At 34.3% G+C, this 13659-nt stretch overlaps 3 protein-coding genes across 3 annotated transcripts; 2 read left to right on the plus strand and 1 right to left on the minus strand.

The window, feature by feature from the left end:
* LOC105166246 (abscisic acid 8'-hydroxylase 4) lies at positions 448-3820 on the plus strand. The gene is made up of 9 exons (XM_011085538.2): positions 448-741; positions 830-1154; positions 1323-1472; positions 1676-1924; positions 2325-2414; positions 2532-2610; positions 2749-2855; positions 3068-3186; positions 3474-3820. The coding sequence occupies exons 1-9, from the start codon at positions 518-520 to the stop codon at positions 3604-3606; spliced, it is 1476 nt and encodes a 491-aa protein (XP_011083840.1). The 5' UTR covers positions 448-517; the 3' UTR covers positions 3607-3820.
* LOC105166247 (thioredoxin-like 4, chloroplastic) lies at positions 6122-9418 on the minus strand. Its single transcript, XM_011085539.2, has 4 exons — positions 9356-9418; positions 7165-7669; positions 6869-6922; positions 6122-6474 (listed from the first exon to the last, which is right to left on the minus strand). The coding sequence occupies exons 2-4, from the start codon at positions 7636-7638 to the stop codon at positions 6340-6342; spliced, it is 663 nt and encodes a 220-aa protein (XP_011083841.1). The 5' UTR covers positions 7639-7669; positions 9356-9418; the 3' UTR covers positions 6122-6339.
* LOC105166248 (non-specific lipid-transfer protein-like 1) lies at positions 11639-13399 on the plus strand. Its single transcript, XM_011085540.2, has 4 exons — positions 11639-12035; positions 12172-12232; positions 12947-13049; positions 13132-13399. Exons 1-4 carry the CDS (start codon positions 11907-11909, stop codon positions 13211-13213), a joined length of 375 nt encoding a protein of 124 aa, XP_011083842.1. The 5' UTR covers positions 11639-11906; the 3' UTR covers positions 13214-13399.

Genomic DNA, 13659 nt, shown 5'->3' on the forward strand with positions numbered 1-13659 from the left:
ATTTTAGAATTGCGGGATTAAATTTGTGAAAAGTAACTCGTCCACGACCAAAACTCCCCCGCCCTACCTCCAAATTACAGGAATAAATTATATTTTTTCACAATTCGATCAATACATCAATATAACTAAAAGTTATGAAATAAATTGCTATAAATCTACATACAATGAGATAAAAACTCCACATATGATAAGACTCAAACCCATAAATTTCAAACTTATTTTAGAAAACACAACATTAATCTTGCAATAAAATTTGAAATAGAATATCGGCACGTATTCCTAAGTAGTGTAGATAGATGTAGATACATATGGCAAATAGAGCAAGGACATCGATCAGTATCATGCAATGAAACTTCCGGGACCCCTCTCTGTCCACGTCCATCCTTGTTCCCCCCTATATATACCCATCAACTCTTGCATTCTTCCATGTACAACGATTTAGGATTCCTCAAACATTCTGTAAGAACAACAACAAATCAAGAACACACACTACTGCGTGCTAGCTTGATCCAAAAATATGGACAAGGGTCCGTTTCTTGCGCCTGTTTTCATCTTTCTCCTCACTCTTCTTACATGTGCGATCACACTACTAAGCTGTCTAAATCATAGTAATAAAAGAAGAAAACAGCAAGAAAAGAAACCTAAACTTCCTCCAGGCTCAATGGGATGGCCCTCCATTGGAGAAACCCTCCAGCTCTACTCTCAACATCCCAATGTCTTTCTCTCCTCCAGACATAAAAGGTTTTGAATTTGATCCATCTTCTGCCCTTTTTTTAGGTGAATTCCGACGTTTTTCTTGCAACGTTTGGTTCATGATTTTGCTTTCCAGGTACGGGGAAATCTTCAAGACACACATACTAGGTTGTCCTTGTGTCATGTTGGCCAGCCCGGAGGCAGCCCGGTTCGTCCTGGTGACTCAGGCACACTTGTTCAAGCCCACGTATCCGAGGAGTAAGGAGAACTTGATCGGGCCATCAGCCCTTTTTTTTCACGGGGGCGAGTACCATAAGCGCCTGAGGAAACTCGTCCAGGCCTCGTTGTGCCCGGAGGTCCTCCGTAGGCTGGTGGTGGACATTGAGGCACTAACACTTTCTGCATTGACTTCTTGGGCTGATCATGGCCGAGTCATCAACACTTACCATGAGATGATAAAGGCTAGTTACTTACTTCAAACATGCATGTTTTTACTAATGACAGCCTTTTCCCTGTCTGAAATTCTAGCCCAAACCAGATTTGAATTACATACCTGGTTTGTATGAGAATTGTCCTATATAGTATTTTTTTACAATTGCCAACCTTAGTTTCCTCTCCATGAAAAACAGCTTTCTTTCGAAGTCGGTATACTGGCTATTTTTGGCCATCTAGAGCCCCATTACAAGGAAGAATTACACAAGAACTACACCATAGTAGAAAGAGGGTACAATTCATTTCCAACAAATTTACCAGGCACCCGATATCGAAAGGCGTTGAAGGTACGAGGAAAATACATTTGTCATTCTTTCTAACTATGACTAATGTTTTGGTCTCGTTGTAACAAAAAACTGTCAACTGGTGTTGTGAAACTGTTGTTAATTACTGCAGTATTTGATCACTTTATGTTATGGCAATCTGCCATGACAAAAGTCGTATTTCTTATAGCGTCTGTAAGCTGATATATGGATACTACTTATTGAAGGCAAGGAAGAGGCTAAGTGAAATTCTGAATAACATAACTAGGGAAAGGAAGGAGAAGAAGCTACTTGAGAGGGATCTCTTGAGCTGTCTGCTGAACTACAAAGATGACAAGGGGGATGTCCTAACTGAGGATCAAATTGCTGACAACATAATTGGAGTACTCTTTGCTGCGCAGGACACCACTGCCAGTGCCATGACATGGATCATCAAATACCTCCACGACAGCCCGAAGCTTCTGGAAGATGTCCAGGTATTTTAGAAAATTGTAATTTTTGTCCTATAAGTATGGGGTAATGGAATGTTTGGTAAACTTGAATTCAACTTATCCATGAAGGATAACACTTTTTCTAAAGAAAAAATGTCGATTGAGGACATTTGTCTTTGGCCGGAAAATACCATGTTAGTCTGACATTTTAAACTCTTTTCTTGGCCATTTTTCAATTAAATTGGTAGTTTATGGCTATGCAGATGTCCTTAATGTGCAATATTTTGTACAAAAATTAATGTTCTTCATTGTTGAATTGAAATCAAAGGTGGACTAAGAGTACTGTCACGCTCAAAATGAAAATTATAATTTTACTAGGGATCGTCGAGAGGGCCTATTATTACGTTAGGGGATCGGGTTTGATCTTTGAAATGTCGGCGTGCAGGCTGAACAGAAGGCAATCTACCAATCAAATGGCAGTGGGAGGAGCCATTTGACATGGTATCAGACAAGAAAAATGCCGGTTACTTACAAGGTAGTGATGTTTGGTTATATGGCTGATGGCTGTAAGAACAGACAAGAATTGTACTTGCATGCAAGTTCAACAATAATGTTGACAAGTTTAAGTCTTGGTGATTGATAATGTTATCAGGTGATTTTGGAGAGCTTAAGACTGGCTAGCATTATCTCCTTCACATTCAGAGAGGCAGTAGCAGATGTAGAATATAAAGGTGAAATCTCTCTCTCTCCCTCTCTCTCTCTATATGTGTGTATAAATATATGTGTACTTAAGAGAAATGCAGATTCCACATGCAAATAAGACCACTTAAAATACCTAGGAACTGAAAATTCCTGTGTTATTGCATCAGGATACCTTATTCCGAAAGGATGGAAAGTCATGCCCTTGTTCAGGAATATTCATCAAAATCCAGAATTATTCTCCAATCCTCAAAAGTTTGATCCGACCAGGTTTGAGGTACATGACCGTCTTTTATTTTTCCATACAAGCCCTCAACAACATGTTGTGCGTGCCCTTTTAAGTCCCAGTCCCGGTAATAACTCTTCAATGTTTGGCACAAGTTACTACCTCGTATCGGTTTATTCCTTAATTTGTATTCTCTTGATTTTCTTACATATCAAGAGAATTGACAATGTTAATGAACATATGTATATATGTATGATTTGTAGGGTACATTGCGACCCAACACGTTTATGCCATTTGGGAGTGGAGTGCATGCCTGCCCGGGCAACGAACTTGCCAAGCTAGAGATGCTCATTTTGGTGCACCACTTAGCCTCTCACTTCAGGTACATTTTCATCACTTCTAACCTGAAAATGTGGTTCCAAGTTGTCGAAAATTCAGTTTTCTAAAAGTTAGAATCAAGAAATAATGAAACAAACCACGGATGCATAGTACAGTTAGGGGAAAATCACATTTTTAATCTCATAAATTAGGCTCGTTTTTAATTTTGTCTTATTTGTTATAATTTTCTCACATTGCATTCTATAAGTTATAATTTTTTTTATTTTCAGTCCTTGCGTGACTTTCTTGTCCAATAATTAATCGACAAGTGATTGATGATTGTGGGTGTAGGTATGAATTGGTTGGATGTGAGAGTGGAATTGAGTACAGTCCATTTCCAGTCCCATTGCATGGCCTTCCAGCCAGATTTTGCAGAGATTTGGACAAACATTTCCAGCCACCATTCTCATCTCACATTTCTTGACCAAACTTTGTTTTTCATTTTCTTTGTTTTTTTTTTGTCTTCCCATTTTGCCCTCATCAAGAACTCACCTAGGGCATCTCTTTCAATTTCCTCCATCTCCTAGCTTCTTTAAATTAAGATCAAGAGAGGAGAATTCCATTTATGTCCTCCCTCAAGAATTGTATCATTTATATTTCACTACTAGAAAATAGAAATGAATTTATTTCTTACTTTACATATGACTTGGAGTTAAATATTACATCAAATTAGTATGATAGACCAGTTGGGTTCGGTCTTGTTTAGCACGATCGGACAACATTTGCAAATGATTTTAGTTATGGTTAAAGCATTTGTCATGATTCTTAGCTTTTTGTCCAAATATTTATAATGATTTTTAGTTGCGGCGATGTTTTGGCCTGACATGACGAATTAACAGCCAATAGCCATTGTGAATCTGTGGTTAATCGTTTCTGAGAGTGTGTTGCACATTCCTTGTGTGTGAGTGATTATATATGAATACATATGAAAAAAATCCTAATGCGTGAATAAGGAATGGTTTAAAATAAATAATAGAACGAGAAAATAAAAAATGATAAGAAATAGTTGGGAAGAGAAAAAAGAGAGCAATGGAGATAAAACAGGAATTCATAAAGAAAAGAAAGTTATGTGATAAGATAGTTATTGACATATCAAAACATTAAAAAAATACTGGTCAATTATATATAATATATATTTATTATAATTTTTTACTTTTAATTATGAAAAAAATAACGAAAAAAAATATTTTTTTTAAGTGTTCTGGGGGAGTGGTCTTATGAGAATTTTGAATGAGAAAATTACCAGTTGGTCCTCTATGCTTTGGCTTAATTTTGTATTTTGTATTTTTTTTTTGTAACAGAAGTCATAATCATATCATACATTAATATTTGAATAGATTGAATAACTAAGCAATACAATAATTTGATTAATACATAAAATATAACTAAATATTATGAAATAAATTACAATAAACTCAAATGTGAGACAAACATCACACGTTCGGTGGAGTTGGAATCCATGATCTCAAACTCTATGGCTTAACATGTCAACTTTATATCAAATAAATTCATTAGTTTAGGGTAATTTTTTGTTGAGATTACATTCAATTACTCAAATATTATTTGTCTTTTGTAAAATTATAATTACACCTCTTGAAGTTGTACGTAGAAGTAATTACAAATAGTGGAAAAAATTATACAAAACACCTACTAGGTACATTACAATGAAATTTCTTAGAGGGTGTACCTATAATTCCATACAAAAGAGGGGTTATTCATATAATTAGACTTAACATCAATGAATGACAATGTAATTTACACGTCGTTTTATAGATAGGAAAATGTTGTTCCATGTGTCTGAGGCCACCTTGTCTCAAGACCACTATTATGTTGCTCCGTGAAAGCATAATTTTTTTTTTCCCGCACAATTATGTTACATATTAATGTCATATTCACACGTTTATTGAATACGACTTCATTTTCAAATTATAATTTAATCTAGTTATATTTTTAGTTTATAAAATCGCTAATTAATGCGATATCAATTCACAATATAACTGTGTGACATAAAACCCAAAACAGCCGTAAAAATAATATTTGTGTTGAGAGGGTTACAGAGAAGCATGTGGTGAGTTGTGATTGATGGAGGGAATGAAGGTTCAATAGGAACTCGCGTGACATTAATTATGTGGGTTTCTGCATTTTCAGTCCTATAATTAATAATAAAAAGAAGCAAGCCAAGTCAATGATATTGTATATGAATAAATTAATTTCTATAAAAAAAATAAATTAGCAATTAACCCTTCTATATTTTCTAAAACAAAGCAATTTACCTTTTTAAACAGATGTTAAATTATTATTTTTTTTATAAAGAGATAATCTGCTCATTTATAATATCACATGAATTAAATTGCATTGAATCATAATTAATAATGAACCGGTCCGAATTGGACTCAATAATAGTCCCAATAATCAAATATCCATAGCTATAAATTGCATTTTCAAATAATGTTAATATTCACGTAGAGGAGAATCCAACATATATGGTGGTCGCTTCCTCAAAAATCGTAATGCATGCAATGTCGCCTCGTTGTACAATATTTAACACTAATATATATCCATAAACAATATAAAAGTATATTGTATTGAGATCTATAAATACATTAAGCAAGTTCTGTATATTGTTTGAAAATCATAGGTTTGTATGAATACCTTAGCATAGTTACTATATATGTTGTCCATATTGCATTTTTTACAGCTTATTATCTCAATCTTGAAGACTGATGCAACATATTTTCTGCACGAATCCTATCATAATGCCATAATTCAGACAATAATGCCATAGCAGGTTTCTGGAAAATACTATGTTCAAGGAAGTTTAAAAAGGATTACACAGCTATTCTACAATTGCTCAAGGTAGTAAGTAGTTCAGATGCTTCACAAGAAGTACCAAAGCTCAAGATAATGTTTCCCATCTACAATTCAAGAAAATGATCGGGTTTTACTCAATGTCTTTTTCCCAGAAATGCAAGTATAACTGGTTCTGATAACATCGTTGTTTTAATAGTACAACTCATGAAACTGATATGTTCATATACAATGTTTCTTTGTCTTAAGTTTCAACAGCACTATCCTACAGATGCAAGTGACAGTGAAAAAATCATCTATGTTTGAGTATCACTACGGTCCTATAACAGTAAAGCCAAAACTATAAACATTAGGAAGTCGACTCAACTTCTTGAGGAGCAGAAGCTGTGTACTTAAGAATGGCTTCAAGTATTCGCTCTTTATCCCTGGTTGGAAATGCCTCCAATAGAACTCCATTTTTGTAAAAATGGAAAAGCGGAACAGTCTGTGTCAAATCAGTTTAGATCAGAGATAACGTTTTGTACTTTTATCATTCATCAACATGCAGTTGTAGGCAAAAGTAACGAATAAAGGTTAAAAATTGAAACAAGAAACTTCAGGCATTCTGCAAGTCTTGGACTGAAATCTGAAAGTTCATAAGGAAAACCTCTTTTCTATGTTAGGTTCTATAGAAATTCGACTAGCATGAGATGATTGAAGGATGTATATTTTTACATTCTGCTTTTCAATGAAAATTGGGTAATTGAGCAAAGAATGCTTTACATTCTTGTTTGTAAATTCGTTATCTAGCAGCTATTCCTAGAGGAAAAAAGAGAGAATAAAATTCCACACGAGTTCCTGGAGTTGTATATTAGAGGAAAGCAAATAATGTAACTTACCCTAATTCGGAGCCGTTCAGCAACCTCAGATTGTTCATCATATTCATCAAGTACCTGCAGCAGTTCACTGAAAATAAGAACATTGGGCATACTTTATATAAGTGATAAAAGCAAAGAATTTCTAATGAGGAACTATTAACAGAGTTACAGCAATTAAAAGACCAACAGATTCAACATTTAAAACATGAAACCTGCGAACATATAAAAAATCAAAAGTGTAAAGAAAAAGACAATCAAATAAAGCTAATAAGTTAAGTTTGTATGAACCAAACAAAAAACCAACTGCACATACTCACATTGTGTTTCAGAAAGACAACAGGAGCTTCTTGATCTCCAGACCCCTTACATAGTTTCATAAAGCCCTGTTCTATATATTTGCAGCTTCCACAAGAAGTTCGATAAAAATCCACAACAACTAATGCGTTTGATTCTTTGGCCTTTTCCAGAATCCTTGAAAATTCCTCATCTGTGTTAAACTCTCTTACACAATCGACAGGACAGAGCTCATCATCATCATCAGATAATTCTTCAACATTTTCATCCAGCGTACTCTTGATTTTAGATAATTTTAACGCAGAAGTTACCTTCATCATGGGAATGGCACTTCCAGTTAGGCATTGAATTCTTGCCTTCAGTTGGCATGACTTTGTGATGCTTGTGTCCAAAAATAAATTGCCAAATCCCATGGTATGCTCAAAATCGATTTGACCATTGGTTTTTGTCACAAAGTTGAAGAGCGCTTTCTGATGAAGAATTCCTTGCTTTTGCATGATAAAGTAATGCAGAAAGTGACAGCAGAGCCTGCACCATACATGCAGCTTTAGAGGGTCTCATTGCAGAACTTTAGAATAGAGTAGACAGCTGTTCTTTTATGAATACTTCGTATCATCTTCTGGAAATTATATCTACAAGCTTTAACTGTCATCGAGATGGCAACCAGGATAACAGATTCTTCCGAGCTTTCAATGAGCAAGCTGTTTAAAGAAAACCAATGTACATCAAGAAAGACAATTATTTGTACATGTGAATCAATGCATATCATGTTAATAACAATCCAAAGAACTGAAAGTTCAATTCTCGCCTCAGAATGAGATTTCATGAAGCAGAATCTCAAATATTTTTTAGGATAAATTACAAATTTTAGGCCTTTTGCTCATTCATCCTGAGAACCATTCTGCACAGTTTAAGTAAGAACGAAAGTAGTCAGTACAAAAACAAAAGAAGTCAACATCCAAAGTCACTACTAACCATTACATTTCATATTACTCACTAGAGAGCAACTGGATATATTTCTTTAAACCAGCAGAATCAAGGACTATAATGCATTTCTTATACGTATATATTTATCCTGTATAATAATTAAGCAAGCATCTTACACCTCGCACTCCACTTCTTGTTGCCTTTGATTCTTTCACCCATCATAAACCTTGAATTTATGTGCTTGTAGTTTTATATAGGATAAATTACAACGAGTTCCTCTGAGGTTTGGCGTAATTTTATAAATACCCGTTATTGTTTGAAAAATTACAAATACTCCATATTCATTGATTTAATTATGTAATTTTTCAAAGGAGGTCTGGAATTGTTACTGAGCCTTGTTGTTTTTCTCCTTTTTAATAAAAAATTAGAAAAATGTAAAAAACAAATCAGACGTGATGGATGAAAAAAATTGAAAAATTGTAAAAAAAAAAACCACTAAGTCCATAAAAAAATTTCAATTTTTTTAAAAATAAGAAAATTGTTATTTATATTCCATAATGACATTTTGACCAGTTCACCATAAAAAAAATGACGGAAAACCTAAAGAAGGCTTATAGATTGAACTAGTTGTTTGACGGTCATTAAAATCATGAATATTGGTAATTTTTTAAACAATAAGGAGTATTCATAATTATGATGAAATCTAGGAATCTCATTGTAATTTACCATATATCGATATATATATATATGAATATGAATTTTCCAAACAACAAAGATAATTTCTCAACTCGAATTACATAAGGTAGAATTGAAGGGTTCATATGCAGAAAAGGGTTTCGAGCTAAGGATTTCAAATGACAAAGTAATTCAAATGGATCATGAGTACTTAAATAATAAGTCCAAAGTATTTATTGATGAATTTGAAGTCCATAAACGACTCACAAAGCATACAAACAAGCATAACGAATTAGCAATTCACATGTCAACAAAAGTTCACTAAACTTCACACGTAGAGTTTCTTGAAACGACAAGTTAACAAGTGAAACAAACAGATTTTCGTCCTCGATCGGAACGCAAGACTGAAGAAACTAAACACGTAGCAGCAGCAGCAGTTTAGCAGAAAATGGCATTACTTCAACACAATAATCACTAACCAAACACCGAAAAAACAGATTACGATCAAGAAACATAATGTAGAGCATTGAATGGGATTAAACTTAGGAAAATCAGATCAACTGAACTTAGCAATATTAAAAGATGGCAGAGTTTGATGAAACTTTTGCTTACCGGGATCCTTCAATTCCGCGCGATGACCAAAAGAGAGTTTTGGATAAGAGAGAGGACAGAGGCGACGATTATTACTCAGTGGTTGTTGTAGTGCAGGCTTTAATCATTTATTGCAATCAGCCCCATAATTATGTTAATATATCAGAAACGCCTCTAAACTTCTTCGTTGTATTGGTAAAAACTCCCTATCTAAGTTGTATTGCCTATGCTAGTTTTTTCTTTTTATTATTGTTTAATTATGCAATGGAAATTAGCCATTGTTTGAAGACAATTTACTTGATAATTATCGATATTAATCTACGGCCAGTGTCTTATTTTAATTAAATCTATGATCCATATTTGATGTCCTTTTAATTTTTAATTTAACATAATTTACTCCTTATAATATTGTAAATGAGCAAATTACCATCAATATAAGAAAATAGCATGAAGCAATTACTTTCCTGTGTAAAGAAATAAATTATTTTATCTTAAAAGTACACAGAGATATTATGTTAGTTTTACAAATTGACTTATTTTACTTCTTCGTACGAAATCAAAATACTAATATCTTGGCAGCATTTTGAGTTCTGCAGGAGAAGTAGGGCACGCAGTAACTGCCGAATCTTCTACTGGTGCACGGACAATTGTGTGGACTGATGGACTTACTTGCCTTGATCGTGTAATTACTTCTTCGCAAATTCACAAAGTTGCGATTATTATTATCCCTCGTAAAATTCCATCTCGAAATAAGGACGGGAAAATAACTAGGACAGTTTTTCCAACAACAATAGACTAAATCCAATTTTACGACGGACTCTGCGACAGGCGATCCATCGGTACGTCGGACCACTCTATTTCAAAGATGACGTGATTGTCACAAAACCATTGCAATAACCGGCGCAAATTGGGATGGACAATTTTTGTGGCAATAAAATGATATTTTTGTAGCAATGCATAGATAAGTTTACAAAACATCCTCAATATACATAAAATTCATATACACATACACATACACATTTATATACAAAAATTGACACACATTTAAAATATTTTTTTTGTTAATTTACGGAAATATATATTTTATTACTATAATAAAATATATAAGGTGTTACTATATTACTATATTTTTATCTTAATAAAAAACTCCATTGTAGATTTGATTCGAATTCTTCAATACTGGTGCTTGAGCTCGCTATATAAGTCCAAAATATCAAAATGGTTCCTAAGAAGAAACAAGCATGTTAGCCCCATTCGACGCTCAAGTCAATTTGAATTCAAGATGGAAAGTAGGCGACCTCAAGCAATAAATGAGGTAGGAAATATTAAATTTTTCTTACCATAAATATTCGGAAAGGAGAGTATTAAATTTTTTGAAATGTTATTTCATTTTCAATTTTTCTAAATTATCCAACTTAACTGAAAGGGATAATTACATTTTGCCCTTCAAATTATAATTATTTTTACACTTTAATATATAATTTTTTTTATCAACTTACCATCTCAATTTTATGAAATTTTGTATTTTGCGATTTTTAATTATTTTTTTCACCAAATTTTTTATAAAAAAAACATCACATGTAGTACACATGTGATATTTAAGGGTTGTATGATGTGATAATTTTTTATATTATATTATAAATAAAAATAAAATATATAAACAAATGTCACATTTCACAAAATTAAATAAATTATTTAAAATTAACTTAAGATTATTATTCACACACTCAAAAAAAAATAAAAAATAATATAGTTTTAGAAGGGGTGTTCATAAGTGAGAAGTACCTTTATTTTTTATATTAGTATTGATCTCGCTCGAAATATGCGACCTCGAGTTGTTATCTCGATCAATGTCGCATACTCTTTCAAGATTTAGTGATTGGGTCGTGAGGATAGAACACGAACGTGAGTCTCATCGGGTTCGTTCCCTATAACAACCCTTCGACGCTCAAGTTAGAGTTGTTCGAGGTAAAAATATGCGAACAGAAGAATGTAGGCCGAAAATATCTAATGCTAGTTACCTCAAAATATAGCGTGTTGAGGTATTTATAAGACCTATATAGATACTGTTGTTTGCACTACGTGTTGCTATCGAAGGAAACTGCTTCCTGATCGGACGACTCTTCGAGTGTCGGGGTCTTCAGTCATAAAATGGGTTAGAAGGTGGACTACCGAACACGCCTTCCGAATGCACGAATCTTAAGCCTTCTAATGACGAAAATACCTTTCATTAAGGGTATTTCCAGTATTTTGCATTAAAATTGGAGTTTCCCCCATCAAGTATAGACATAAATTAGGAGGAAATAGTCGGCAAGCATTGATTTTTGTAACATTTTTGGCTAGAGTTGCGTGCTTGTGCCGGTGGCAGTAAACACTCCGTCCACCTCCATACCCAACGCCCACGCCACCCTATCCATTACCTTCATTTATAGCCCATCTACATCATCATACTTTCACATTTCACCTACTCTTCCCTCCCTTTCTCGATTATTAGTTTGATTATACTCTCTCTTTCGTGAATTAAAGAAGCCCCCCTGGTGGATTCCACCGTGCCATCACTGGGAAATTGGGCATGGCGAGCTCTACTCTGTTGAAGTCAGATGCGATCATGGAGCAGATGAAGCTCCATATGTCGACCGATGCTGGGAAACAGCTTGTTAAGAAAATTGGACTCGTTTATCAAATCAATATTGCTCCTAAGGTTTGGTTTTGGCGTTCTTATGAGTGATTGTTTCGGCGTGTTTGATTATTTGTGTTTGGTGTTGAGTTAACGGGTTTAGTTTTAAATTTGGGGGTTTTCTTTTCTTTAAATATGATTTTCTGTTCTCAATTCGCAGAAAATTGGGTTTAATGAGAAGTCTTTTGTGGTTGATTTGAAGAAAGGAGAGGTTAAAGAAGGTTAGGTTTATTTCTTGACTCTGATCAACTTTTATTTTTGTTGCAGAAATGAAATGATTGATTTTGTTTGTTGTATGCTGGAATAATACTTCGTTAAACTTGATTCTGGTTGCAACTGTGTGAGAAAATGCAGTTCTATGTCATATGAACCATGTAGACAGGCGATTCAATAAATTATGCTTGAATGATGGAGACCCTGTTTGAAGTAGCAGACAGTTGGTGATTATGATTGTGATTATTAGAGAAAAAAAAAATGTTGAGGATTTTTTGCTGCAGACTATTAGTTGACTGAACTGTCATTGAGTGTTTGAGGTGTTCTTATAAGGCAGCACTGTAGTGGCTGACACAAGATTTGAAGCTGAGGATGGAGGATGGGCAATGGGTGGAGTTTCTAGTACTGTTATTGAATATTTAATCATAGCAAATAGGGCAAGACGTGTTGAAGTAGATATCAATGTGACTAACATATATGGTGTAATTACATGACTAACATTGTTTTTGGTCAATCTAATGAAACAGTTCATGTAATGTGCTTCGCCCCCAATCTGCCTTGGTAAGTAACTAGAATATTCGAAGACTAATCCAGAATCTGAAAATAACTAGACCTGCTCGTTAATTGTCAAGTATGATAATTGAGCATGAACAGTTAAGAATTTACTTCAAGTTTGCTACTATTTCAAAGTTTGATGAAGAGTTGAACACCTAATACCATAGGGACGTATGAAGACGGGAAGCCAGATGCAACTTTCTCATTCACTGATGACGATTTTGTTAAGGTTGCTACTGGGAAGATGAACCCTCAAATTGCTTTCATGAGGTGCCATGTTGTTCCAACTCAACAATATCTGAAATTTGTTTTATTTGAACCAAGTTCAATCAATGTGTTTGGATAAATGCAGGGGTGCAATGAAGATCAAGGGTAGTATTAGTGCAGCTCAGAAATTTACTCCGGACATTTTCCCCAAGCCGTCAAAGATGTGAGCAGCAGTAAGGGTACTGTGGACTAAAAGGTTACCGAGTTGAGGATATTGACCTTTTTCGGTGTTCAGATTGGTTATATTGTAGCTGAAATTTCCTGCATATGAAAACGTATTCTTATAAAGGCTCTATTTTCATGCAACACATTCTTATAAAATGCTCGCTTACTTCAGGTATTGGAAGCATAAATCTCATGTCGGCTTGCCCTCAAACTATTTTTGTTTCTATGTCAATTCTTTCTACTGGAAATGTGTGTTCCGTTTTTCTGTCTAAAATCAAGGTATATGGTGAATTGATCTTCCAAGAATCAAGTCTACTATTTCATACAGGCTTGGACCAAAGTCTCTCTTGATCACTGATCCTCGGCTTCCTTGTAACTTCTACTGTCTGGGGTTAAACTAAAAGGAAAAAACAGTGTAAGAACAGTGGAATCTCTTCTCAAAATCCTG

This window comes from Sesamum indicum, linkage group LG7 (assembly GCF_000512975.1).
Source record: "Sesamum indicum cultivar Zhongzhi No. 13 linkage group LG7, S_indicum_v1.0, whole genome shotgun sequence".
NCBI lineage: Eukaryota > Viridiplantae > Streptophyta > Magnoliopsida > Lamiales > Pedaliaceae > Sesamum > Sesamum indicum.